This window comes from Gymnogyps californianus, chromosome 15 (assembly GCF_018139145.2).
Source record: "Gymnogyps californianus isolate 813 chromosome 15, ASM1813914v2, whole genome shotgun sequence".
Lineage (NCBI taxonomy): Eukaryota > Metazoa > Chordata > Aves > Accipitriformes > Cathartidae > Gymnogyps > Gymnogyps californianus.
In genome coordinates, this window is record NC_059485.1 from 311,794 (window position 1) to 338,128 (window position 26,335).

Sequence of the window (26,335 nt, forward strand, 5' to 3'; positions counted from 1 at the left end):
CCGGCCCCTCGGGACGGTGCAAAACACGCGGGGGGGGGGGGGGGAGGCGCCCCCCCCACCGGCCCCGGGGCGGGGCGGGGCGGGGCCGCCGCACTAGCGAGGGGCGGGCACTGCTGGGCCCTGGCCCAGCCTGCTGCCGAGCCGATCGAGGGCAGGCGGTCGCGGCGATCGCCGAGCTGTCGAGCGCGGAGGGCAGCGGCGCCGGAGGCCGGCGGGTGAGGCGGCCGGGGGCCGAGGGGGAGGCAGGCCTCGGCGGGGGGGCGAAGGTTGGGGCCGGCGGCAGGGGCGGGGCGGGAGCGGGGCCGTTTGTGGGACGGTTGCCCGTGGCGTCAGCGGTGGGCTGCGGCAGGCCCGAGGCCGAGCGGGCGGTGAAGCGGCGGCGGCCGGGGCAGGCCGGAGCTGGGCCGGAGGCTGTCGGTCGCTCTGTGAGTCTGCTTGGGGAAGAAATCTGCCACGAGTGAAGCAAGCGGATGAGAAAGCTTTTCACGTTTTCCCTTGAGCGGCTTCCAGGGCGCTTCAGTCTAACAGCGTGCCCCCGTCGGCATCCCCCGCGCAGCGGCAGCTGCGGGAGCCCGGGCTGCGCTGGGGCATGGCGCCCGGACCGGCGGAGCGGTGAAGGGCAGCGTGCTGGGTTCTGTCCCTCCGGAGCGTGTTCGTTGACTCGGTGCTGCTGGTCAGAGAGCACCTGTGTGCCAGGGCGGAATGGAAGGGCGAGACTTTAAATTCAGCACACACCAGCATTTCTCAGTTTGGCCCGTTATTTGGTCCGTTATTTGGTCCTTTGGCTTGGAGGAGTCTGGAAGTCCAGAAGCTGCTTTTTTCTTGTGAACTATTAACGATTATTTGGCTGCAGTGGTCAAGGAATTTCTTGAGATGCTTTTATTTAGTTCTGATGTTCTTCAGAACATTTAGAGAGGGATTTTCTGTCCGAAGTAAGTTACACTCTAATTAGACAAGTTATTAGGATATGTAGTAAGCAGAAGCATTTAACACAAAACTATGCAAGGTGTTCTGTTGATTCTTACACGTACAACACTACTATTTTCGGTTTGGGCGTATGGTAGCACAATGCCTATGTTGTTTTATTCTGTAGCTAAAATTAGTTGGGCTTTATCTTTTGCATCCTTCTTCTAGAACCTTGGAGTTAGTCACCATCTGTATTCTGAGAACAACCTGGGGGATCTGCTTTTTGCCCTGATTCAATGTTAGAGAGTTTAATTGAAATCTTATGTATGCTTGGACTGTGTATTTTTAATTTGCGTGAACATGTGCATTAATTCCAGCTTACATATCTCTCGCAGCATTTGAAGCCTGGTGGAATATTGCGATGGCAGCTCAGATGACTGACGCTCATCGACGGTTCTTGCAGGTCCTGATGTCTCATGGGATAATGGAAGGATCAGAGGCTAGGAAATTACACAGGCGCTGCTGTGAAATCCATAAAGGTGTGTCTCTCTTTTGGAGAAAAAGTAGGGAGGTGGAAGAACTATTTTTTTTTCCTGGTGCAGCTTACAAATAATTAGATTTCTGAAAAGCATACACCATCTAAAAAGAAAGTTAAAAAACTTCAATGATGTGAGTGTTCTCTCTCTTTCCTAAAAGATAAAATAACACAGCATTGAGGAAACTAAGTTTTAATCAGGCCAGACTCATACAGAGCACTTTTAGCAAAGATGTTTTTTATAGGTTATACATTTAAAAAAAAAATTAATTTTTGACACTGATAGTGCTGAAATTTCCAGAATGTTTTTCTTCATATTTATTTGAAAAGATTTGCTTTGGAATATAATATGAAGTGTATGCTGTTATCCATCTTCAGTAAATCGGTCACATCTGACCGATTACATGGTCAGCTGGTTAGTTTTAATATATGCTATACCAAGCTGAATTTTATGGCACATGTAACAAAAATTTGGTTGTATACTATCAAATCTGTTTAAAGTTCATGTTCAAACTTAAATAGTACAGAAATGTGTAATCAACTTGATAAGGATTTTTTTCAGAGATCTGTATGTCATCTTCACTGATTTTGAGAATGTGGTGGGCACAAACGAGAATAAAGCTGTAATGAGTAATGTGTTTAGCACTAATTAATCAGTGGGTATTAGATGTGTCAGTTGCTGGTTCCCAGAAAACAGTGAAAGAATAAAATTCCTCTGTTTTCATCTTTTCCTTATTTATGAACAAAATTGAAAAGGACAAGGAATGTGTAAGAACAAAAAGTGCCACTTAAAAGGAAACACCCAAATGCTGTTCAAATTAGCGATTTTAAACCTTTACTATTGGAAGGCAGATAACTCCAGCAAATGTTGTTTAAACTACACATTCTGAGATCTAATATGCACTGAATATATGTCTCAAGTTATTTTCTAGTTCTCTAGTATTTACGACTTTAAAAGTAAAAGCCTTTTTAACAGCTATTTGAGGGGTTTAGTCAGTTCAGGATATCTGTGTGACCCTGTTGAGAGCTGAACCAATAACTGCAGGGGAACTGAACTGTTCAGTTGCTGGTGGCTAACCGGAACGGTAACTTCAGCATCACCATTGCTAACTATTCTTTCTCTCTGTCAAGAGAGAAGAGACTGTAGTCGCTGATGCGCACAACCTGTTGTGAACTCCATCTTGCTTTGTTGCCACAAGTGGAGTCCTTTCTGGGCGATGGCAGTATTTATGTGTTTTCCTTAGTTAAAAGGAGTCAAACGGACTCCATAGCTTTTCAAAGTCTCCTGAGCCAAAAGAGCTTATTTCAGCACCTGCCCAAATTTCTGACTGAAAAAATGGAAGTGTGAAAAAATAACATTGCTTTTTACAGGTTGTCCTGGTTTCAGCTGGGATAGAGTTAATTTTCTTCCTAGTAGCTGGTATAGTGTTATGTTTTGGACTTAGTATGGGAATAATGTTGATAACACACTGATGTTTTAGTTGTTGCTGAGTAGTGTTTATACTAAGTCAAGGATTTCTCAGCTTCTCGTGCCCAGCCAGCAAGAAGGCTGGAGGGGCACAAGAAGCTGGGAGGGGACACAGCCAGGACAGCTGACCCAAACTGGCCAAAGGGATATTCCATACCATATGACATCATGCCCAGTATATAAACTGGGAGGAGTTGGCCGGGAGGGGCGGATCGCTGCTCCAGAACTGACTGGGCATCGGTCGGCGAGTGGTGAGCTATTGCATTGTGCATCACTAGTTTTGTATATTCTAATTCTTTTAGTAGTATTATTGTATTTTTAGTAGTAGTAGTATTACTATCATTATCATCATTTTCCTTCCTTTCTGTCCTATTAAACTGTTTTTATCTCAACCCACCAGTTTTTTGTTTGTTTTTTTTCAATTCTCTCCCCCGTCCCACTGGGTGGGGGGAGTGAGTGAGCGGCTGCGTGGTGCTTAGTTGCCAGCTAGGGTTAAACCATGACACAGGTTTACTCCTGTATTTGTGAGAACCAAGCCACTGTGATTTGTAAAAGAATTTATCATAAATGCTAGAGGTGGCCTAAGCCAATAGCATGGCTATAATGAGTTTATTGTGTGTTAAGAACAAAGAACCTTAAGGAAAAAACCTTTACGGCTAGATGGTGTTTTCAGTATGCAGGATCAGGGAGCTGTACTGCAGTAAAAGCTGATAGAGTTATTATTCATTAGGAAGGTTTATTTAATAGAAGGATTTAGAAAAAAATGGCTCCATTGCAACTGCTGCCTACCAAGTACTTGATATTTTTTCTGCATAGTGACAGTTGATGTGTAACGGAAAAGTTTGTGAAATTATAGAGATACAGTGTGGGAGTTTTAACTGTTACAGTTGTATTAAATGCTCTACCTAAGAAAGCTTTTTGTCACGTTGGGAGGCAAAAGGATGTTGAACTTGACTCACTGAATGGAACACTTCCCCCCACATTTGTTTTATGAACAAAAGAACCAGCGATTTGACAAACCTATCCTTGTTAGGGGCAAAGTTAACAGTATCACAATTTACAAGATCATGGTAATAGCATTTTTATGAGGAAACTCAGCCTGACTGGACTGTTTCTAGATGAAGTTCTGATCTTGATGTAGTTTCTTCAAATACATATTAATACTGCTTAGTGCAATCTGAACAATAATTTTCAAATCGGATCAAAGCTAATGTTACTAAAACTAGCTTATTTGAATTAATTCCTTTCTCCTGCAGGTTGTAAGCATTACGTAACAAGGCTGTATCCTATCTATGACATTGGTTTCCTTAAATACAAAAGGATAAAAAAGCTGTGTCAAATGAAGTCAAGTCATATGGTAACCAGCCTGTGCAGCCTCTGAGCAAAGTGATCCGAAAACTTTCCCTCGTGGTGTTTGGCACATTCTCTTGTTCTGGTTTATTTCAAATCCTAAGCCTTTTGGCCAGGAGACACCTTATTTTTTGTGTATCATCACCTGCATGCTTCCTGTTAGCAGACAAGTGTCTATGCTAAAATCTGCACACAGCTCTGAAGGAAAAGCTCCAAACATCTATCAAAGTGCTGTGTAGGACCACTAGAAAGTGTACAGTTCAGTTAGGATAGATACAAATTGCAGGCTTGTTGATGAAGGTTCTTATAATTGCTGATACTTTTTTACTGGAATCCCTTAATGCACGCTGTTTCTGTCTGCATTGTGTTACGGTTTCTCCAGTTGTGAAACACATTATAGTAAAAACTTAAGTGCAAAGTTAAAGACATCTTGCAGATCTCTAGCATTATATAATAGCTAAGGTACCGTGACGTTCCCAGTATCCTTTCTGGGGTGGCTTTGTGTGTTGTCTGTGGGTGCAAGCTGGCTTTTCCTTTGCTTGTGTAGTCAGGGAAATGGTAGTATCTGAATTGGCTATTGTTGGATCCCTTTACAAAACACGGTCTGTGGGAGGAGAATACATAGAATATTATTCTGACCCTGACCCCCGTCTGAAATCAGTAAACAGTAAAAATAGGAGAGTTTGTAGCTATTTTTCCTGCTGTCTTCCAAGCCAGATGAAGTTCTTCAATAACTGAAGCTCTGGGTTTACACTACTGTAAATAGTACAGCTGGAAAGATGGTGCCTCTCCCCTGGAAAACACATTTCTCTCTGTAATAGCATGACTTTGGTTTGTTTTTTTTTTACAGATCATGGCATAAATATTGAGGTTCGTGTGTTCTCTATCCCTTGATAGGTTTCCAAGTTTATCTGTTTTTTCTTGGATTCAGCACATCCTCATTTGATGAGTATTTAAATATAACAATATTAGGCATTTTTGTGACCAGCATTTTATTTTCCAAAGACATGGGCATTCACAAGCGTTTTCTTTGCCACATTCTTCAAGGCCAGAAGGTTAACAGAATACATAGATATATTTTCTTTTGCTATATTTTTGATGAACCTAAGGATAATTTGGAGGGACAAAATCAGCTTGCCTTTCAAACCAATAGCTGTATTTACTGAAGGACAATATTAGGTAATATTTATAAAATTAAGTATAAAATGTAACTGTGTATTAAGTTACAGTGAAGTTCATTAGAAGAATGGCTGATACAGCCCATATATGAAAGGATGTTTAGAAAAATGGAAGAATGAGAGAAAAGTGCTTTTTTCCTGCCTATTTGGATGTACAGAAGGAGAGTATTGATTAACCATTCATTAACGTGGATTGTATCAGACTGGCTTTTGTCTAACTATGTTTTGTATTTTATTTAACTGGCTTGGTAGCTGAACTCAGAAGAAAATAAATGTTAGTGTCAACTTTAGTCTACAGTCATACCAGTTTCTTAAGCATAATATATTTCGTGCTTGGCCATTGAAAGACCCTCTAAATATATTTTATATGAGAAACAGGGATTCATAGAATAGATAAGCATTTTTGCTTTACATGTTTTGTATGTGTTTTAGTATTTAGTATTCTAGTAAAAGCCCCAGCAGCTGCTCCTGTGTCTGACCGAGTGTGCTCATTTTGCTTGTATCTTGTCTGCAAAGTTCATCTAGAGCTTAGGGGAATTTTTCTTATCTGTGGTGGAATTTGCAGATAACCATCTGTTTATCAGAGAAGTGTTTGCATTGCAAAACAACAGAAAAATCCACTGGACTGTTTTGGTATTTCGCTTTATAGTGCATCAAATATGTCAAAACTAGAAAAACAAAACATGGCTCTTGGCTCCTCAAACTACGCATTTTTGTGTAGCCAATGAAGAATATCACAAAGCACAGACAGAAAAGGGACTGGGAAAGATCAGTGGGAGTATAGACAGTGAGATCACACAGTTCCTCAGCAGTACTTTGCTACAGCGTAGTGAATGCTTTTAAGTAAATGCACTTCAGTTATTTCTCTTATGTGTTGTGGGAGAAGTGAATGCTGAGGAAGAGTTTTGGTGAGGATGAGACGAGGTTTTCTGGTGGATGGCTGTACTTTCTCCCATCTCACCTGCATTATATTGCCCATTACTAGTTCTGGAAGCCATGCTCCTGCCAGGCTTAGTAGTATTCTTGTATATTGTCACAATGCTACCCACTCTACAGGGACTCTTCTGTTTTTACTGTGGATTTGTATCTACTTATCCATAGAATTTAAGGTCAGAACAAAGTAATCTATTTTTGTGTCCCATGTAACGCAGGCCATATTTTCTGCTAAGTATTTTTTGCCACATATCAGATGCCTTGTAGCTGGATTGAAACATAAATTGTAGAGGAGCTTATCAGTTACTCATTTGCATGTTCTGGTAATGAAGACTGACTGTATCTCTTGGGTCAAAATTCAATACTCCCTGTATTAAGAAGACTGAAAAAAGATTGGATGTGTCAGTCTCAAGTTGTACTGAACCAGTGTTGTAGCAGAGTGTAGGTGTTACTCATCGCTCAGGTAGTGGCTTAGGGGTTACACTTTAAAACTGAAGTCTTGGCTATGAGTCCTTACTGAAGTTCATTAGAACTTTTCAAGTGTATCAACATTGCAGTGCTGGTGAAAATCCATCTGCGCCGTTTGAATAACTGAGTATTTTCCCTCCTTAAACTCCTTTGCAGTCTGTTTTTGTTCCAGATTGTTGTGTTGCAGTACACTGCTAGAAGCAGCAACTTGTTCTTCTTCCCAGTGATTCTATTTTTCATGGGAAGGCTGAAACGTGTATGGTAGATGTATGTGTAGAAAGAGGTTTCACGTGAATGTTTTCATATCAGTTTAAAATAATGTAAAGCAGGATACATATAAAAAAATTAACAGTGAATGACGTAGTCTAGTCCATAGTTCAAATGTCATTAAGCTCTCCGAGGCAGGGATTGCCTGGTTTTATGTATTTATGTATAATACCTTCTGCTATTACAAGGAAGTGTTCTGGCTTGGTTTTGTTGTTGTTAAACAGAAGAAAAAAAATAAGGTATTGTACAACATGTTGCTGCGAAGTGTAATTAAGAATGTTTTGGTTTTAAAGAACTTTGTAAACAAGCTTTTAGACTCTCTTACCAGTAATGGTCCTGTTGCTTCAGTTTTTTCTAGCTATAATAAAGTTAGATGGCAGCATTTTCAAATCCTGATAGGGAGCTTCTTATTATATTAATCTTCTTAGTACTAAGAGAGTAACTGAAGGAAATGAGGGGAAAAAAACCCAAACCCCACCACATTTTTTTCCTCAAAGAAATTCACTTTTCTGTTTTATTCTTCTGTGAAATGAAAACTGAGCATCAGTGACTTAAAATCCAAAGTAATTTGTCATGTTATTCTTCATGGTTTGTTCTAGTTTTTTAATTCTAAAGTTTGCAAACTGATTAACTCTATGCCAAAAGCTGTTGTATAGTTATTAGTTTTTTAAATATGGTTTGATCTTGAAAATCAGCCATAAATATCACCACTGGTCATCAGTGGCTTATATTATATCTGCTCAGTGTCATCAAAGTAGAAGAAAAACGTGACATTTTCATAATGCTGCTTTGCAGACTAGAATTGTACTTAATCTTCTGCTTAATCTTCTGGTCACAGAGAGCACGGAAGCTGAAGTACATAGATATGATAACTATGTGTTTAGGTTTTATATGAGCAAAGGTCCAATATCTTTTCTTTTAAAGCATTCACTCAGCTTATTTGTAGTCTTTTGCTGTAAACATGGGAGCTCTAATTTTATAACGGTGCCAGTATATTTTTAAATTTATCATGAAGCTGTGGCATCTCAGACTAATCTAAGTAATAAAGATTCCTGTTGTTCGCTTGTCTTTAAGCAAGAAAGTTTAAAACAGTGCCTGTTGAAAAGTGATAATTAACCAAGAGGAGTGTAAGTTTGTTTGTTATGTTACCTGCTGTTTATAGTTTGCATACAGACACATTCAGAAAAGTTTCTGGTTTCTCTGAGTACCTCTGCTTTATCTTCAGTGAGGGATCTGTTCAGCTTTTCTGTGGAAAATATTTGAGTTTATTATTAAGAGTTTGTTTAAATTTAGGACACCCCCCCCCCCCCCCAACCCCAGAATATCTGTGTTCCATTTATTTACTGTTTGCTGTTTCCTATTTGCTCATCTGCTATCTGTCATTGAACTGAAATAATTTTTTCTACAGAAAATGCTCCCAAGCAGTGTGCTAGGGTAACACATAACGAGCTCTCTTTCTAATGCTGTCATGTCTCATCTTTATTAAGTGTTCAGGGCTGAGAATTGTTTATTGACAGAAAGAATAATACCTGGTTCCTGCATATACTTGGTTTTAAATGCTATAACAACTTTGTTGTTATCCTGGTTTTGGCTGGGACAGAGTTAATTTTCTTCTTAGTAGCTGGTACAGTGCTGTGTTTTGGATTTAGTGTGAGAATGATGTTGATAACATGCTGATGTTTTAGTTGTTGCTAAGTAGCGCTTATCTTAAGCCAAGGATTTTTCAGTTTCCCCTGCTCTGCCAGCAAGCAGGTATGCAAGAAGCTGGGAGGGAGCATGGCCAGGACAGCTGACCTGAACTAGCCAAAGGGATATTCCATACTATGGAACGTCATGCCCAGTATATAAACTGGGGGGAGTTGGCCGGGAGGGGCAGATTGCTGCTGGGGCATCGGTCAGCGGGTGGTGAGCAATTGCATTGTGCATCACTTGTCTCTTCTTGGGTGTTATTTCTTTTTTTTTTTTGTTATATTTCTTTTCATTACAATTATTATTATTATATTTTTATTATTATTCTTAGTTAGTAGTGTATTTTATTTTACTTTAGTTATTAAACTGTTCTTATCTCAACCCATGAGTTTTACTTTTTTTCCTCCTCCCCACCCAGCTGGAAGAGGGGAGGGGGAAGCGGCTGCGTGGTGCTGAGTTGCTGGCTGGGGTTAAACCACGACAGTTGTGTTCATAATTGGGTACTGGAATAGCAATTTGCTTTAATTTTATTTGACTGAAAGCAGATTACAATAAGTACATCTGTGATGGAGTATTAGTTGAGATTGCATTTGATGCCCTAGAGAAGGAAATTATTTATTTCTGTTACAAAAAATAATTTACAGTTGTAATTAAGTCTTAGATTTTATTTTATTTTTTTTAAGGTCCTACATTTTACAGGGGAAGTTATTGGAAATTAAGACTCTTCAAACAGTTTAATCCAGTATTTTGGAAGTACGTAGTCCTGGCTCTAGTATGCATCTAACATACTCACGTTACAACAAGGTCTTCTTAAATACAGTCTTTCGAAGTAGTATTAACACCTCTGAGATACTTTACCAGAAGAAAAAAGGACAAAGGTTCCTGTACATGCATAGTCAGAATACAAAGATTGTGGATACTTACTGAATGAAGATCACATTAGTTTGTCTAATTTCTCATCAAATCTGTTGACAGTAAATAACTTGTTTTCAGTAGTAATGTATTTGAATGAAGAGTTTCTATCCAATCAGCTGCTATGGCTGCCTGTACAAGAACTGTTTCATAGAGGTAAGTTATAAGCTTTTGTAAATAGTAAGGGGCATGTATCATTTCTGCTGAGCCTGGAATTGTAAACTGACAACTTTTTAGATGTTAAAATTAAGTGCAGCTTTTGGTGTGGTCTGTTCCCCGTTCATTTTTTATGGAGAGTTTATATCCCTTTTTTTCACAGAAGATCTACTAGAGCAGCCATTCATCTCACATTAAAATATTACAGCTGTTGTACAAAAGAATATTCTTCTGTTATCTTTCATCTTATTCTCTTCTAGATCTGTCACTAACGCTCCCTGGCTTTGATGTATGACGAGTATTTCCTGCTGACAGGCAGGTGGCATGACAATTTCACAAAATTATACTTTAATATTATACTTAATTATTGTTTTTGCTGTTTGTTGGTTTTGTTCACTTAAGGAGTCTTATATATCAGAATCATGAACTTTCTGGGCCGGAGCATCCTGTGACTGATGTTTTTGCATTGTACTACGCTATAAAGTATAGTGGGGTTTTGAGAGTGGGACCTCTGATGCTGTTACACAAGTGATTGACTCTTATAACTGAGACTAGTATTAAGTTAGTGATAACTGGTAGTATTTTTGAGACATCGATCATTTTTCTACAGTTATGAGCTGTTACTTAACTCTGTTTTTTAAACTCTAGCCTGCTGAAGTCAACAGGAGTTTTGCCACTGACATCATTGTGTTTTGGATGGAAACTCTCGAGGGCGTGTGCTGTTGCTGTGCAAGCAAAAGTCATAGCACGTGCTTCTACAGAATGACTCCAAAGTCCATCTTAATTATGTCTATGATAGAACTTCTGCTAGTATTTAATTTGTTTGTAGGACGTCACAAGCTATTACCTGTATTTCTACAACGCTAGAATTTTAAGTTTTCTGGTAACTTCATCATTTACGTGCCATTAATTTGTGAAAAAGAACACAAAGAAGCAAGGAATCCTTAGTGTGTAAATGAAAGAAAGCAAGTATATTTTTGTATTGTGCATAATAATTTTTCCTGGCCATGTTTTATTTTCAATTCAACTTAGTTCAAGTCACTGTAATTAACGGATTAATGCGGTGGGTTCCATACAGCGAGGCAGAATGTCTGGACTCTCTCTCTAAACTCTGACTTCAAGGAGCAGAGCTTCTCTGAAGGCTAGTAGTCAGCAGCACAAGAAAATGGTGTGTCTGCTGAATGTAACAGACCTGTTTGAATTCTGCCTCACTTCTAGCTCTTCTACCTAGGAAAAAAATGTTTCAGCAGATGAAACATAAAAAGATCTGCCTGATGTGTAGCTGTTTGGGGTTTTTGTGTATGTGCTTTTTCTTATTTATTTTCAGTCTACTACGCGCATGATAAACTGGATGATTTCATCAGTACTATTAACAGCCATCTACAGCCTTTGTTTATGCAGATCCGGAAAGGAATGTCAGAAGGTGATGGGAGAGCACATTATGCTTTAGTAAGTATGTGATGTGCTGCCATCGCGTGGTTTGGCTTCTCATGACTAGTGCACGGATAGCAGAGGGAGCCTCCTGTGCCTCCAACTTAAAATTAACCTTTGAATAACGTGCCAATAAAAGGTCTGCACACCTTCCAATTGTAAATGGGCAAAAAAATATAGCTGTATCTGTGCATAACAAACGTAAGGCTGCCGTAAGTGCTATCTTTGGGTGTTAGACAGAGTTACCTAGGGTCCTTTTCCTACAGTATATCTATAATAGAACTGCTATTTAGAGAAAACAGAGAGAATCTAGAACTGAAGGCTGCACGTGCCAGCAGGCTTCTTACTCTTAGCAGTCCTGTGTGGTTTATGCGGGGCTGTTCCATTGTTATGCTGGCAGCTGCTGTAGAAGCTACGTGTAGAACAGGGAGGTGGGAGGATAAACTGCCACAGCCTAGGTGTGTGGAAATGGAACATGGCAGCAAGGACTACAGCAGCGTCTGAGTTATTTAGCATAAACATTGCTTAAGTGCTGAAGTGAGATCTCTTTTTCACAGGAGACTTTCTTTCTCAAGATGAATTTTTAAACTAGAAAACACGGAGAGCCCTCCAATATTAGTTTTCTTTTTCTTTTACTCAAAAATCAACCTAGCATAAAACAGTTGCTAAGGAATGGCCTATAAAAAGTTTCCCTAGATGCTCTGCAATGTGCATGTCGGAGAGGGAAGGTTATGTAGTAATTTCAAAAGACCACACAGGAGGTATTCTAACATTAGCTGCTGCTTTTAACCTTTCTGGGTCATTTTGCCAATTAAGTTGAGCTAATAATAAATAGCAGTAGCACGTGCAATAAGAATATGAAATATCAGTAACTGTTTTTCACAGTGAAACAAAAATGTGTATTATAACATAGTTATTGCTACTGTCCAGCACAGTATCCTGGTGTAATATATTAGTTCTACTATATAGAACTAATATTCTGTATAGTTCTATGGGGGGGAGGTTGGGTTGTTTAAGAGCTTGGACTGGGCAGAGGCAGCTGTGGAGAACATGTGGCTGGAAGATCAGGCGTTGTAAAGAAAGGACTCGAGTACCATCGTGTGCCATCTTTAAGGAACAGCCTCCTTGATGCCACTTAAAGAAATGACGTTTCTGCTAATTGTAAGATGATGTATTCTTTACCCCAGCGGATCTTTTACAATTTATGGTGTAGAAATACAAAGGCACTTTGATTTCAGTTTAAGTATTATTTTTTTTTGTAGGTGAATTTGGCAGAAACTGAAATAACTAAAATGGCATCTGACTATACAGAAAATGAATTAGAATTGTTCAGAAAAACGGTAAGTATGTCAGTTATTAGTTAGTAAATCACGTTATTTGTGAAGGTACCATCTTAAAATGAATGGAAATGGAAATGAATAGAGATGTGGTTCAGGAACTAGTTGCCATCTTACCCAAGTTTATCCCAAATCGAATGGGGCGGCAGGGATGGGAGTACATGCAAGTAATGATTCCCTGTTGAAAGTCAGTTATCGGTAAACTGAAATCAGCAATAGGGGAGTGCTCCTCGAAGTTAGTGACTTGACATATCTGCTTTTAGTTAAACACCTTTCTTCAGGATTTTCAGTTGTGATTGCTGAATTTTTCACTGGCTTCAGTAGTCTAGTAATACACAGTAGATTTTAATGCTAATAACATACAAATTGGATTTGCTGATTTGAATAGAAACATTTGTCTGTTGTTATTGCTTAGCCAGTTAATTCTGTGTTTAATAAACTAGTCAGAATGCTGCTTTTTAAACAAGAAAACATACACTTGAGAATTTTTTAAAGTTCCAAATAGAACTATTGGGCTGAGATTCCAGGACATTTGATGTCTAATTTCTTATCAACAGCCATTAATGTGAGTTGTGATCGTAGCTATGCATCTTGCATGTTTTAGTGAATTGTTCTCATAGTGTCTTGAACTTTGAGGACTTAATTTCTCCAGCCACTAGACTGTTAAAATTTTTTTTTTGCACACTCATTAAAATAAAATTTTCTGTATAAACTGGAAAGAGAAGTGTATTGGCTATTCTGTGACAGCTGCAAAAGTCTAATCTACATGGATAGTACCCAGAGGTTTCCCTGCCCTCCTGCATTATTGGTGAAGGACCTATACAGCCATGTCAGCACTGCAGAGATGGCGTTGTTGTGGCACATATTACTACTGGCATAAATACTCTGCATGCTGCTCTGTGATAATGAGCAGCAGGAAATGTTTCCAATGAGAGATTCTCTGAAGATTGGTAGTACTGCTACAGCCTTCAAGTGCCAGGTAGGTTCAGCAGTACTAATGACTCCAGAGTGGACAAACTTACTTTAACAGTGAGATTTTTACTCAAAAGAACCTTGACAAAGAGCAGATAAAAAGAAACAAATCTGTCACCCCCGAGTATGCTCAAGGGTCCCTGAATGCAGCTTCATTTGGGCAGCACTGTACAGTTCTATTTGTGGAAATGTTTTCTTGGCAAATATTAAAACTGTCAAGGTAACAACGATGGTTTCAGCTTTTGGCTTTTGTTTTACAGTTCTGGTTCAAGCCATATACTGTAGTATATCTCATATGTGTGGATGCTAAAAAAGCTGCACGTTACTATAAGGTATGTCTATCTAATTGCATGGGCTTTTTAATAGTTGAAAATGTTTCTTTCTGCAGATGGACCTAATCATTTTATCAGAAAATGGCTTTGCCTCTTCTACAGATATTTTAAACTTGGCTGACCAACTTAAGACAAAGAAAATGAAGAAGAAGGAGGTGGAACAAGTGCTGAAAGTTTTTGTGGAGGATAAGTGGCTCTCTGAGGTAACTGCTCTCTCTTTTCAAGTGTTCGTATTTTAATAGGTCCAGCTATTATTTTCTTATGGATGTGATGGCTGAAACTGGAGCTGTTCTTTAATGAATAATGGCAAAAATGGTTTTGTGGGGGCTGTGCTTATTGCTGCTCCAGTGATTTTTGCAGAAAGGTGGTACATTTAGAAGGAAAAAGTCCTTGGGTAGGTCTATACAGGACAACATGGTTTCAGTTTCTTGTACCTGAGCTAGGTGGGTGTGTGTGTACAGCCCTACATTGTGACATACAGACATCCTTTGTACACAGCAGCATGGCATACTTAAACTTGGAACAAAGTCTAAGCTTTTTAAGAGTTGGAAAGCTCTTCAGGGTGATCAGTGCTGTTAGTTACATTTAGAAAATCCTGAAAAGCAGTGAGGCCAAATGTGCTCAAAATTCCTGTACCAGAAATGCGTGGGCCACTGTGCGCATTTTTAAATCTCCTTTACTTCGTGAGGGAGAAATTGAGATTAGCTTACCATGCGGACACTTGCAGTTGCTTGCCAAGACAAGTAAGACCTCAGTCCCCTTTCTCCTGGATGCATTGCATCAAGATCTCCAACCTGCTGCCACACATTTACTTATGTTAGAGTGATTTAGCAGAGATTTTCAAAGATACCTCAAGCAGTAAATGCCTAGATTTTGCTGAAAGCCAGTAGAATTTCTGCTAATGTGCAAATGGAGGGTCCCAAAACTGCGTGTCTTTGTTAAGGAGAGCATGCTTGCTCATCTGTACCTTCCAAGGACTAGATCTCTGTTAAAAGGTGTGAGACCTTTATTCTGATCCTCTAAACAAATGAATTCTGCTACTTCAGAAGTATTTCGGCTTTGCATTATATCAGTGTCAGCACGTTAGTTTCACGATGGCAGAAAAAAGTGGATGTCAAATGCTTGCTACCAAGTGGTTAGAAAAGTCAAAAAAGGTAAAAGGAATTAAAAGAAATTTGTCTTGCCATTTGTTTCCTTAGAGAAACGGAGAATATACTCTGCATACTCGCTGCATAATTGAGATGGAACAATACATTCTCAGCAACTACCAAGATGTGGCAAGGAAGTGTAACATCTGTCACAGCCTTGCCATCCAGGTAACATTTGTTTTATTACCTCAGTAGGCATCTGCTGATGTACTTACGTGGTCATAGCTGAATTTTGTGATACTTTCCTCTAAGTATTAGGCAGGCACTGAAAAATTCTGGTCTTGTAATCTGGTAATGGTGCCCATGTATATAAAGAAAATCCTTTTTTTTTTTTTTTTAATTTAGTGTAGGTATTTTATCTTCTGTCTTTGGAAAAACACTTGTCTTGGAGCAGTATCTCCAAGTATAAACTTGCAGAAAGTGAACTCACTCAATGAGGAACATTATTGTGCTGTCTTGCTTTCCAAAGCCAGCAGGCTAGAGATGAACCCCTTATCCTTAAATAGGCTAACGGTTAAGTGTTAGCTATCTTATCTTTGTACCTTACAAATAGCAGTCTTCATGTGACACACGTTCATCTTTGGTCCTGGGATTTTGGTACAGGAATTGCTTGTGTCTTGAACTTCAACGAACATGTATGCTTATGTATAGCATGCTAACGCACTATATTTCGATAGCTGGTAAGTTACCAGTTTAGTCTTGCATAAGTGGTTACAGCCTGAACTCCTATTCCAAAACTACTGCGTTCTCTTGCTCCTTGACCCTGCATCTTCTCATCTTCCCAACTAACATGCTGCCATGTTACTTTTTCCATCCCAATTGGTCTCCTTTATTGCACCCAAATAGCTCAGTGTTGTTTGTCTTTCAAGCTAAATTTTGTCCATATAGGGAAACAGTATTTCCTAGTTTCCAGGAAAATACCTCCTTTTATCATTTACTAGCTTTGTCTTTTGAGTATCCACCAACTGTACTGTGTGAACCATTCGCTGGAATAAAGCATTGCGTATCTGCCGCCGTTTGTAACAACTTTATGTTAAACTGAAGGACAGGTTAGAAAGATTTTTTTATCAACACTTCTGATTTCAGAGCCAAGTATGTGAATCCTGTGGAATTGGAATGCATTTACCTTGTGTCAGAAAGTACTTCAGAGCTCAGACTGAACCACGCTGTCCGCAGTGTAATGATTTCTGGTCTTGTGACATTCCAGGTACCAAGCAACCTAATTTAAAAAAAATTGAGTGTAGTAATACTAGGGAATGGACTGTGATATTCAGTGGCACTGCCTGTATTATTTATAACTGTAGCTGAGTATCAGTTATTTCTGACTTCAATTGTATGTTTCAGACAGTAAACCATGCATGGGCAACACTGAGCCCTGAAAGTGCAAGGATCATGCCCTATGGTCACTAGCAGATCCTGTGCATACTGTTTCTAACAACATTAAAGTGTGTGTGTGCTGGGGGGGGGCGGGTAGGGAACAGACACAACACATGACACAAACTTCTGGAAATACTGAGCTGCTAAGAAGAGCGCCATCTCTCCGGAATTCCTCTGTTTAGCCAGGGAAACTGGACATTCTGAACAGGAACACAGGAATATATAAAGCATTTTAAAAATCTGGAGGTTATACAATATCATCCTTTTTTTGTGTGTCATTCATTAACCTTCGTTTTGTTTTCTTTACAGGTGTGAGTCGGATAGACTCCCAGTCACCATCAAAAACAGGGAGAGCAGAGAAGAGCTCAGTTCTCAGCACTAGACGATGCTAGTAAAACTTGCTTTCAGTGAAATCTTTTTTCCCCGTTCTTGCAGAATAGCCAGACTGTATTGTATTCGTTAGTAACAGTGCATTGTTCAGTGTACTTATTTTTTCCCCAAAGTTTTAAGAATCTTACAATAAAACTATCATCAACCTTCCTGTTCTCCTTCTTCACAGTTACGCCTGCACAGCGTTCCTGGAGGCTGTTGTGTATGTAGTTCTCCACATTCTTGGGTTGGGACTCTCGGTGCATGTTTGGGAACGAAAGATGCAAATGTTTTTAGTCAGTCCTGCAAGCTGATCTATGCAGGTGAACTATTAAAAGAAGCCGTTCTCGGCAACAGTGTTCCCTATTTGTACAGTTTCAGTTGCACAACTGAAAATGAAACAGGGCTTCAAGTAGGTGAAAAATCAATGCAGCACTTGAGGTCTCCTCACCAAGGCGGCTGGCTGAGCATCTGACCTAGGGCTAGAGTTTGAACACTTTCAGTTGGCACTGTTGCTTGGGTTTTGTCCCTTCTTTAGACACAGAAGAGTTCATCTGACATAAGGCCAGGTCACGAGCAGCTATGCTCAGTAAGAAAGAGAGGGAGTATTCCCACAGTCAAAACGATTAGGAAGGAGTAGGACAAGACTTTTGGGGCAATGCCAGCTTATGTCTGCAAAGTGTTGAAAAAATTAATCATCTTAAGATTCTTTTAGTTTTTAGTATTAGCACTTCACTCTCCAGTTTTATGTAAGGATGCTTTTTCCTTTAAGAGTGACTTGAAAAAAAGACAAGGACTAGATATTGCCAGGTACCAGAATGGAATGGCAGCGTATCTTTCCTTGGTAAAAACGTGTGACACTGCAGAAGACAGAGTGTCAGCAGTTCAGCTGATGGTTAATCAAAGTATGATTAAGCTTCAGTTTATTTAACTGCAATTAAACTATGGATTAACTACAATTAATTATGTTCCTAGGCCTTAACACTAGTAACTTTTTCCGTATAGGAGATTAGTATCTTGCTTCATGTTAGCTTTTTTTTTTTTTTTAAACATATTGAACCTTTGGGTAGCATCATCCCTCATTGTTTATGTAGCTCCTAATTTTTACTGTTATTACATCCAAGTAGAAGGTAACACTAACCTGATGTTCCAAATATAGGTTGAAGCAGAGTCCTGGCAGTGCCCGTATATAGAGGTGTTTCAGATGTACACACACACACACGATGATGACCTAACAGATGCTCTTTATGAAGAGCTGATATTAGAAACATCCACAAAAATAAAAGTGGCTGTAGTATCTTCTTTGCATTTACCCATCCTGATTCTGTCACCACACTGAAGCAAGAGTGTGTTGGTTTTTGTTTTTTTTTTTTTAATCCACCTCTAACCTCTGGATAGGGAAGAACATTCTCATGCTTGAAAAGAATTCTCTTGTGAGAAGACACCAGACACTCCTTTTTCTGATTTTTAATTCCTATTACAATGCTAACAGACTTTATGTATGCTTCAGAGCTATGACCACCAGAAACTGACAGAGAAGCTGATATCAAGCGATCGTACATAGTGCCAATGTTTAACTGGAATAAACAGAACCTGTCCAGGCATCAGAATACAGGACTGAAATGCAGCCCTTCTGAAATTGGGAAACTTAACTAAGTCAGGATCTTCCACATCAACCTATAAAAAAACCAAAACAATCATCAGTAGAATATCTCAAACATGATTTGACAAAGTGACATTACTGATGATACTAAAATTTCAGGCAACTATTTACCTGACTAGTGTTGTGAAGAATTTGGCTTTCATGTGGGTACAGGTTTTCTGAATCTTCCGGTGAATATAGACGGATATACTTTCTTCCAAATACCTGTATATATTACAATAAATGTTTTCCATCTGTCATTAACCTGCACATTACTGGAAACTGGGAGCCACAGCTGGCATTTAACAGTAAAATACACCTGATTACAAGAAACATCATTATCTTTGTTATTAATAAACAGACACTGCTATAATAAAAAGTTAAATCAGACTATTGGAATTCAAGTACCTGTTCCCTTGGAGCAGATAAGAATTTGAAATACCAGGAAATGCCTTTACCCAAATTACTTTAAATTCAAAGTTTAAGGCACCCAATTTATAAAATATTATTTGGGTTCTACATAGCTAAAAAGTAATTGGAAGAACTGAGAATAAGGAGGTCGAGTCTTCAGTGCAGTTCACATCAGCAGGCAGAGGTACCAGCACAGAGTGACTGCTTCCATATACTCCTTTAGCTCTTATTTCTGTGTCATGATTAAATTAGGTCGTTCATTGGAGTGCTAATTGGAAGACTAGAATCCGTAAGGCAAGTGGACTAACTGACCTGAACACTACACTGAACTGCACGTCGTCGGTGCCTAGAATGAAGTGGCAGAATAAACGAGTCAAAGCCGATTCCTGCACTGATACCAGTGGAATGCCCGCAGAAGGCAAAGGGTGAATATTCATGCTGCTTGTGCCAGGATTCAAGATTTCTTCAAGGGCCAGGTGTGATCATATTTGTTTGGAACTATCACATTAAAGAGTAAGTCAGTACTCTGACTAACCACAGTACCCTGGACTGGCATTATGTACCAAACTATTCCTAACCAAGCTGCTTTTCCTCTATCCTCCACATAATACAACAGGATTTCCTGAAATCTTATCAATACCCAAGTCGTAGTGCTAGATGTTGAGAGTTTGTTGCTTCAAGGACAGCACATAAATGTATTCTAAAGGCTGGACAAATATCAGTGTATTCCTGCCCTGTCCTACTCCTCACTATCACTGGTTAAGCTACTAGAGCACTGATCCAAATAACTACAACTGTCCATGTGTTTTTAGGATACCTTCCATACCTCAAGGGTTTATGGATATTAATTAGCTCTCTAAAGAACCAAGTGTTAAGTGCTATTTTTGATGATGTATGGGAGTAAAGAAAATGTTAGTTATTGCTCCGACAGCACATTTTCTGAATCCTTGCATTTTTTTTGGGGGGGGGGGGGGTGTTACCTGGACTGCCATGAGCTATTAATGGCTCCTTCCTTCACCTGCCTCGCTGGGTCAGGGCCTTGTATATTGCCAGCCTCAAAGTACAAGTTCACGGGCAACAGCCTGCATCTCCAGATACTGGTTTCCTCGTTAATGGAAATAGTACGGTCTCTGCAGCAGCTACCCCCCAGCCAGCAGGGATCATTCCGCTTTGTTACTTGTACTCGTCCCTTCCTGTACTCCACAGCCACAGCTTAAATGGCATCAAGAGGCAGGGCAGTTTTAAGTGAAAATTGAAAACTGCCAGATCACCTGCTGTTCAAATTACAAAGACTCTTTTACAGCACTGGCAGATACTCTCCCATTCTTCAGGCAGAAGAATACAAGTTCTGAAGTTTGTAAGGGAAGTATCTTTTCCCAGTCCAACAACTCCTATAACGGACTTCCACCCAAAAAAATTCCCAGCAAGCTTTACATAGTTTGTATAGTAGGATACTTCGCTTTCAGAATGCAGTTGTGTTTGTGTGTGTGTGTGTCAGGTGGGTTAGCAGGGAAGAGAAATACAATATGTACATAACTGCACTGCAGTTATAAAAACCCACTTTAGGAAGGCCTGAATTAAGCCTCGGTTCCAAGTGAAAGCACAGGTTAGCAATATGCAACTGTTTGGGACAGAGGAACTAAGGCTCAACCCATAAATAAGCACAAGCAGAAAGTATTCAATGTCATGATCCTGCTGGAAAATGTTTGGAAGTGTAAGCCGTATTTTTTTTTAAAGAGTCTGATGGGATGGAGGAAGAAACGGCAATCTCCTTCCAGTAAGCAAAAAACCCCTCAGAGTTTGAAGATGTACAGTTGTCAACTGCTTGGACCAGGAGTACATCTTTGGACTTGTATAGTGCTTACCACAAAGGGCCCCGGTATTTTACTGTGTTACTCTGCACCAAAAGTCATCATCAAGAAGCCCACCAACAGGAACTCACTTAGCAGCAATGAGGTCAGAGTGCAAATATTACTTCATCTGACTCTCAATGCACGCACGAGTAGATATTTTACTGGGTAACCTGAAGTGGATTAGCGTATGCACCTGAGTCTACCCCAAAATCTTGCTGTTCCAGAAAAGGAAGTTCCTTGGTACACTATGACAGGATCCAGGTTCTTCCCAACTCTGTTAGAAATTCCTTGTGTGACCTTGGAAAAGCTGCTTCTTGTGATTTCCATTTGTCATCTGTAAAATGAGGGTAAGTAATGATCTATCTCAACGAGGAGCACTTGTGGCCTACAAGATTACATTGAGTATTAAGTTGCAGTAGTGACAAATGCAATAGAATAGCAAAATAATACCTGCATATTCTCTATCCCTCAATTGTTCATCAAATTGTCTGCTACCCTTGTCTTTAATACTTACATACCATAAGCATTTTGTCTAGCTATAGCATTAATGGCACGTGTAGAGGAAGTCGAGTACAGACCTGGGCTAAAAAATTTTGCTGGGGATCCTGATGAAGAGGTGAGATAGTGCCTTCTGGACCAAACCAAGCGTTAACAGTGATGTCATCTTCTTCCCCTTCCCCCAGGCAGCAGTAGTCAGGGATACTGATATCCTCTTTCAATTCTGGGATCTACTCCCATAAAGAAATAAACATTAAAAAGGGTATGTGATGACTTGCCAAAGATATGTAATTCACAGAACAGAGGAACAAGGCTTGACACAAAGAAAACAAATGACCTGCTTGTCCAGCAAAGGCAGGAGAGAAGTAGCGGAACTGCTAGGAATCTGCAGAAAATGTCCTCACACTTTCTGTCCTAGCAAGCAGACTCTTCAGAGACCCTTTGCTTTAGCAGAAACCAGAGAAACCCACAAGAATAAGTAGGCTTGCTGTTCACGGAAAAGGAGCAGCTGATCTTTTATACACTAAGCTTCCTTCTCCACGAGACTCCTTTTTACATCTCCCACCAACCTAATCTCTGGTTAACTGGAATGACATTTCAGAATACGGTGAACATATCACCACTGAAGACTGTTTCCTGTCCAAATCTCTTCCCTGACCTACATATTCTTTGGGGAAATGCTGCTTTCCAGGTGATATCCCTATACGTATATGCTACATTGTACCAAAACAGCACTAAGATTCAATGTCTTCACCCCTGAAAGAGTTTCGTTTCCATGCCTTTCAGCCAAATGGAACAAACCCCTCCATCTGTTCCTTCAAATTGTGGGAATGGAAACTTAAGAAATACCGTGAATTCTCCATATGCCCTTCCATCTAGTAGAGTTGACATCCTCAGAGATGACCTGTGCTATAAAGGGAACACTTGACTGCAGAAAGATAAAAACATTGACTCAGTTTTACCTGATCAAAAAGCTGGTGCTGGGCAAGGTATCCTACACTGTTCTGAAATTACAGCAGAGAAAGAAAAAAAAAAATGCATAGTGACATATAAGGTAAGACTTCTCAGTCAGTTAATATACTCATAGGTAACATCCATTTCCAATGTCCTATTTCAGAGCACCAGGATTGTTTCAACAGTTGACTAGTATAAAGGGTCTTCTGAAATAGTAACTTACAGCTACACTGAAATTTTAAGAGTGTAGATATATCCCCACAATCAACAAATTATCGAGCTCGAGTTACTGGAAGAAGCCTAGCTATAATCCTATGGAGTCTCAACGGTTCTGTTGTCAATCCTGTGACAACGCTCTGCATCTTTATAGCTAGACCCTGCTGGTACACAGACTAGTTCACCTTCACTCACTGTAAGTATCTCGATACTCTATTCCAGGCTTCCCCACAGACCAATGTGCAATGGCACATGGTCCTTCCTGCCAGAAGGCTAGGAGACAGAAAGGAGAGCTTCAGATCCTCAGCTGTGAAAGTAAAAGGACATTCAATTGCTAATCAACGTTTTATTTTTTTAACCTGGTGGCATGTGAATTTGGATCTTGATCCTAGATCTCACTAAGCAGTTTAATAACTGTGAGGAACAAAACTGCTGGCTGAGGATCCCTTATCCTTAGACTCCACCATTCAGGCTTTTGCTGCACAAGGTATCTATCTATTCATCAAATTCCAGCTGCTGTACATTTGATTATATATAAAAGTCAAATCTAGCTATTGTTGCAATAACTATTTGTAGCGTCAGATCTTGAAAATATGTCAAACCTTTGGATTCACAGTTGTGCTTATAGCATGCCGCCTCCCTTGACATCACCTCTAAGCATGTTCTAAGCAGAAATTCTGTACCAGTAACACACTGCTGTATTTGGAGATGAAACAAAACGAGAGTAACAAACCTCATTCACAATATACTGGTTGATGAAGTCACTGACAGTCATGAGCTTCTGAGACCACTCCTCATCTGTGTATCGGCTACCCAGTTCCACAGGGACTGTGCGGCACCCTGCGACTTGACAAAAATAGTCCACACTGAAATAAAGAAAGTTCCATTACCCTTTTATACTGCTGCTCCTACTCATTTTGAATGTAAGGCAATCAATCAAAATCAATCTTTTAGAGTAATACCACTCTACTACCATGAGTTTCTTCTAAAACCAACCAACTGGAGACAAAAGATAGCAGAAAAGGATGCAAGCAGCAAGGAAACAGTCAAGTTTGTGTGTATATTATGCCACAACTATCTGTTGTTTTGTTTTGAAACCTTGTTTACCTCAGTTAACTATTGTTTCCTTAAGAGCTAAGGAGATTCAAGCTGCTAGTCTCTCTTGCCTAGGGATGGCTAGTCTTTTTGCTGCCTACTGCCATGTTTGCTAAATAAAATGTTGTATCTTTTTATCATTAATGTTAGACCAACTGTCTGTCAGTGCCAAATTCTGTATACAGGTGCCTATAATATCCATCCTGGCTAAAGTCAGAAGAATTACTTTGATGGGTGGTATACATTTCTCCATTGACAATGATATTAACTAAATGGAAAAGTTCATCTTTTTAAGTTAAGCAGTGGAATACCTTCCCTCAAAAAAGAATAAACCCCCTATGAAATAACAAGTGTGTTCAGTTAATATCAATTTTACCCTTGGCTGTGGAACGAAAGCAATTGCTCAAACTAAGCGTGAATGTTTTTTCCTCTTTTCTAAGGGATCATGAGCTTTCTCTCTCAAATATTAGATTCTCAGTATTGGAAATGTTGGCTCCATTGCTTACATTACACAAGCAGCACAATGTTATTACTCGCTCCTGAACGGTGGTGTCTGAAACTCAACACTCAAACACGACACTGAACAAACATCAATACTTGTACCTGTGAATGAAAAAGCCAATCATGCTTACTTGCGCATCTCTGAAATTCACTTTCCATTGCTCTAATTATCAGCAAGTTCTGAGACCTAAAAACCCCTGATCTGTGTCTGACACAGACCCACTTAAGATGCGAGCAGCTCACTGGAACACTTAGCAATGCATGCGCGTCTCTAGTTTTGTCTCTAGTCTCCAGCTGAGCAACACACAGCGCCAGCAATGCGCCCGAGCGCTCCCCGGCACAGCCCCGGGAGGCAGGGCTCAGGGCTGCCTTCCAGCGCCGTCCTGGCCAGGACCGGGTTTCCCCAGCACACGGGAGCACTCACCGTGCAATGCTCAGGACAGTTTGATGCACTTCCCTCATCTATGGAGCAACTTCTACAGAGCAAAGACAACATCGCAGCAGGAAGGTGCTGCCAACAAAAGTCACTCCCGACAGCACCCGTCTTCTGTGAAGGTCTCCACCACTCTACAGAGCGTCAAGACACCCGACACAGAAAACGATCCTCATCCTTACTAGGACAGGGAAGAAACTCTTATTTCTCACCTCCACTTCTTCATACACGGCCAGTGGTCCATAATCCCCTCTAAGACCACAGGCTTCTGTGGAATTAGGTAGTTGTCTCTGAAATGCTCCAGCGAAGGGCAGTGAAGGTGTGGAAGGGCATCTTCTGGCTGCACAGCAGGGACTGGAGGGGGGTCAATCCGGACCCTCTGGAACAGAGACGTCCTCCTTCAACAGCTGCTAGCGAAGGCCTCCGCGGCCGCCCCGGCCCGGCCCAGCCTGCCCCGGGCCGCGCACTCCCGGAGGGGAAGGCAGGGACGACGGGGAACGCCGGCCCCGGGGCGCTGGGGGGGGGAACAGACGACGAGGGGGCGCCTGAAGGAGCCCGGCCTCGCGCCGGCGGCGGGAGCGGCCCGCGGGGGGAGAACGGGGGGGGAGGGGGCAGAACGAGGCGGGGGTCTCGAGGAGCCCACGGGGCGGGGGGGAGCCGGGGGAGGGAACACGAGGGGAGCGGGCTGAGGGGAGTCCGCGCGCGGGAGCCCGGGGGCCAGGCCGCCTCAGGGCCGCAGGCGGGCGGTACCTTGGCGCTGCCCTCGGCTGCGGCGCGCCGCTTCGCGCGGGGCAGGTGCGCCTGCAGGACGCGGACGAGGCGGGCGAGGACGTTGTCCAGGACGGAGGCGCCCATGAGCAGCCCCATGTCGCAGAGGCGGACGGCGGGCGCCAGCGGGCGGCCGGCGGCGACCTCGGCCAGCGCCCCGAAGAGGCAGCCGTAGGCGTAGACCTGCCGCCAGGCCTTGCGGACCTCCCGCCACGGCCCCGCGTTCAGCTTCTCCCAGGCGTAGTCGCGCAGGACGTCGCCCAGGCGCCGCAGCGCCGCGGCCTCGCAGGGCCGGCCCGCCGCGCCGTACAGCAGCCCCCGGGCCCGCCGCAGGAGCGGCGGGACGCAGTCCTCCACCTCGCCGCTCAGCGCCAAGGTCAGCCCCTCCTCGGCGCCGGGCAGCAGCGCCCGTACCTCTGCCCAGAGCGCGCCGCCCGCCGCGGGGCCGGCGGCCGGGCCCTCCGCGCCGCTGGGCGCCGCCATGGCAGCGCGCCTGCGCCGGCTGCCGGCCTCCGCGCCGCGGCGCTGCCGGGCCTGGGGGGCGGGCCGCGGCGGGCAGGCCCCGGCGGGGCGGCGCCGCTCGCCTGCGAGGCCGATCCCGCCCGCGGCGCCGCCCCGCGCCGGGCCGCCTGTGTGCCAGCGGGGCCGGTGGCCGGGCATGGCCCGGCGCGCCGCTGCCGGGCAACTGCGCCCAGCGGCTGGCGGGGGGGGGGGCTGCCACGGGAGTCGCGGCTGAGGCGGAGTGCCCCCGCGGCGGGCCCCGCGCAGCCCCTGCGGCCCCCCCCGCGGCCCGCCCACGCGCGCTCCCCCGGTCCGCCGCGGGGGGGCCCTGCGGGGCTGCCGCCGGCTTCGGCCGCTGCGGCGGCGGGGCCCCCTCGGGGGTGCCGGCAGGTGGGGGGGCGTTGGTGTCGGGTGTCGTTAGCGCTCTCTCGTACTTGCGGCTCCTCGGTTGCCGCCGGTACGGTGGCAGCTGCCGGCTGTGCTGTGCGCGGCTCCTCACGGTGTTTTTCAACACGTTTCATCATGGAGAGTTTCTCGGCTGCCGTGGGCCGGTGCTCCCGGGTGCCGCGGGTGGAAGGAGCGGTCCCGCTGGCGCCGGGCCGGTCTTGCGTTTGTGCCCCTGTGCTGCTGCAAGT

The 26,335-nt window shown here is 42.4% G+C and overlaps 2 protein-coding genes across 4 annotated transcripts; one reads left to right on the forward strand and one right to left on the reverse strand.

The window, feature by feature from the left end:
• The first annotated feature begins 163 nt into the window (after positions 1-163).
• Positions 164-16,996, forward strand: NSMCE1 (NSE1 homolog, SMC5-SMC6 complex component). 3 transcript variants are annotated; one of them, XM_050905676.1, is made up of 8 exons: positions 164-215; positions 1,302-1,445; positions 11,190-11,311; positions 12,556-12,633; positions 13,991-14,137; positions 15,134-15,250; positions 16,169-16,289; positions 16,769-16,996. In XM_050905676.1, the coding sequence occupies exons 2-8, from the start codon at positions 1,328-1,330 to the stop codon at positions 16,849-16,851; spliced, it is 786 nt and encodes a 261-aa protein (XP_050761633.1). In that variant the 5' UTR covers positions 164-215; positions 1,302-1,327; the 3' UTR covers positions 16,852-16,996. The 3 variants fall into 3 exon arrangements, with proteins under 3 accessions (XP_050761633.1, XP_050761632.1, XP_050761634.1); XM_050905675.1 differs by lacking the exon at positions 164-215 and adding an exon at positions 399-932; XM_050905677.1 differs by lacking the exons at positions 164-215; positions 1,302-1,445 and adding an exon at positions 9,307-9,862.
• A 1,232-nt stretch (positions 16,997-18,228) lies between these two features.
• KDM8 (lysine demethylase 8) lies at positions 18,229-25,682 on the reverse strand. Its single transcript, XM_050906156.1, has 7 exons — positions 25,182-25,682; positions 24,644-24,810; positions 23,136-23,268; positions 22,195-22,236; positions 21,313-21,462; positions 18,603-18,695; positions 18,229-18,505 (listed from the first exon to the last, which is right to left on the reverse strand). Exons 1-7 carry the CDS (start codon positions 25,680-25,682, stop codon positions 18,341-18,343), a joined length of 1,251 nt encoding a protein of 416 aa, XP_050762113.1. The 3' UTR covers positions 18,229-18,340.
• Positions 25,683-26,335: the final 653 nt, after the last annotated feature.